General features: G+C 45.5%; 1 protein-coding gene across 1 annotated transcript; it reads left to right on the top strand.

Annotated features, from left to right (window-relative positions):
- The first annotated feature begins 962 nt into the window (after positions 1–962).
- Positions 963–1,394, top strand: LOC110933050 (glutamic acid-rich protein-like). The gene has a single exon (XM_022176291.1). It carries the CDS (start codon positions 963–965, stop codon positions 1,392–1,394), a length of 432 nt encoding a protein of 143 aa, XP_022031983.1.
- Positions 1,395–1,647: the final 253 nt, after the last annotated feature.

A 1,647-nucleotide genomic window follows, 5' to 3' on the forward strand; every position in this document is an offset into this window, starting at 1 on the left:
CTTACTTTACTAATACTATTACAGAATTGTTTACTGTGAACTCGCTCAACTAGTTGTTGACTCTCTGCTGCATGCCTTGCAGGACCTTAGGTACATATGGAGCTTGCACGGGAGGCACAGTCGTTGTGGGATAAGGATCGTGGATGTTATTCTAAACACTTGAACATTATTTTGGGTTTTCATATTATGCTTCCGCTACTTAATCAAAGTTTGGTTTGAACATCAATTGTATTGAATTGAGTTTTGCAAACTACTTAAAGTATTATTCACTATGTTCAATATGATTGATGGCTAGATCCTGGTCATGTCACGCCTCCAAGCGGTGGTACGCCGCGTGTGGATTTTGGGGGTGTGACAGATTGGTATCAGAGCCATTGGTTATAGAGAACTAGGTTTTAATATGGGAAAACGTTTTATTAAAACCAGACTATAACCAGAACAGTGCTCTCAACGATCCACAACGACGCTTCGCTCCACGTGCAAGACTCAACATTCTAGGTGGTATGGTTTATGCTTTTATTGCCTACTTGCTAGTTACATAGAATTTTGCTCATGGTATGCTTAGATAAACATAGCAACTGTTGATTGAAACCTTGTGTGCTTACCCTTTTCTGTCATTCTTTTCTTCCCTTTCTACGTCAATACCCTCTTTTGGTAGGTTGTGAGTGTGCATTCTTTCGTTTAACTTGCGTTGCGTCATCAACTCGACAGGCATGTCTGCACCGTCCGCATCTTTCGACCAATCCCGGGCGCCAGAGAAGGCACCCGCTGCTACTCACTCACCCCCGCGTCAGGTGGAGACGCGTGCGGCTTATAGGAAGAGACTCGCGCAGGGCGGGGAGTCGTCCTCCCGACCTACGCATGCACTACCAGTTAACTCGCTCAGCGCCCAGGCCGAGTCTGCTGTGAATAAGGCCCTCCGAGATTATAACCAGATTCTAATAGAACAAAACCAAGTCTTAATGGAGCAAAATCAGAAATTACTAAAAAGGGTTGCTACCCTAGGAGGGCGAGTGGAAGCTCAGGAGAAGCATATACAGGAACTTAATAGGAGAACTACTGATTTGAAGGCAGAAGCCCTAAAAGGGCGCGAGGTACAAGATCTGATACTGAGAGACGCTCGAGTGGATCATGAAAGGCTTAACTCGCATGCCGAAAGGCTAGGTATGATGGATTGGAGGGTCCATCAGTTGGAGGAAGCCCGCTTCGCACCTGAACCCGAGCCAGCCCCAGTCCCGGCACCTCCCGAGCCAGAGGCGGAAGAGGAGGAAGAAGAGCCGGAAGAGGAGGAAGAAGAGCCGGAAGAGGAGAAAGAAGAGCCGGAGGAGGTCTCGGATAATGACGGAGACGATGATGATGGTAGTGACCTCGAGGATGGAGACGTGGACGACTGACTCGTCTTTCACTCGTTAATCTAGTTATTTTTCTTTCATTTGTTTTCATGCAGACAATCGTGGCGATTAAAACTTTTGCGAATATTCGATGTAGTGACTTATATGGGTTAATTTGAATGGATTTTCTTATTTTATTGTTTTAAGGATATTTCTTGTGCTGAGTTGTAACCTTACCTCTTTTTCCCCTTGCACTACAAGAGTCACATCTTTGACTCTACGACAGTTACCTTAATTATGGTAAACCTCTCGCTAG

The sequence above is a fragment of the Helianthus annuus genome, chromosome 4, assembly GCF_002127325.2.
Source record: "Helianthus annuus cultivar XRQ/B chromosome 4, HanXRQr2.0-SUNRISE, whole genome shotgun sequence".
In the NCBI taxonomy this organism is placed as follows: Eukaryota; Viridiplantae; Streptophyta; class Magnoliopsida; order Asterales; family Asteraceae; genus Helianthus; species Helianthus annuus.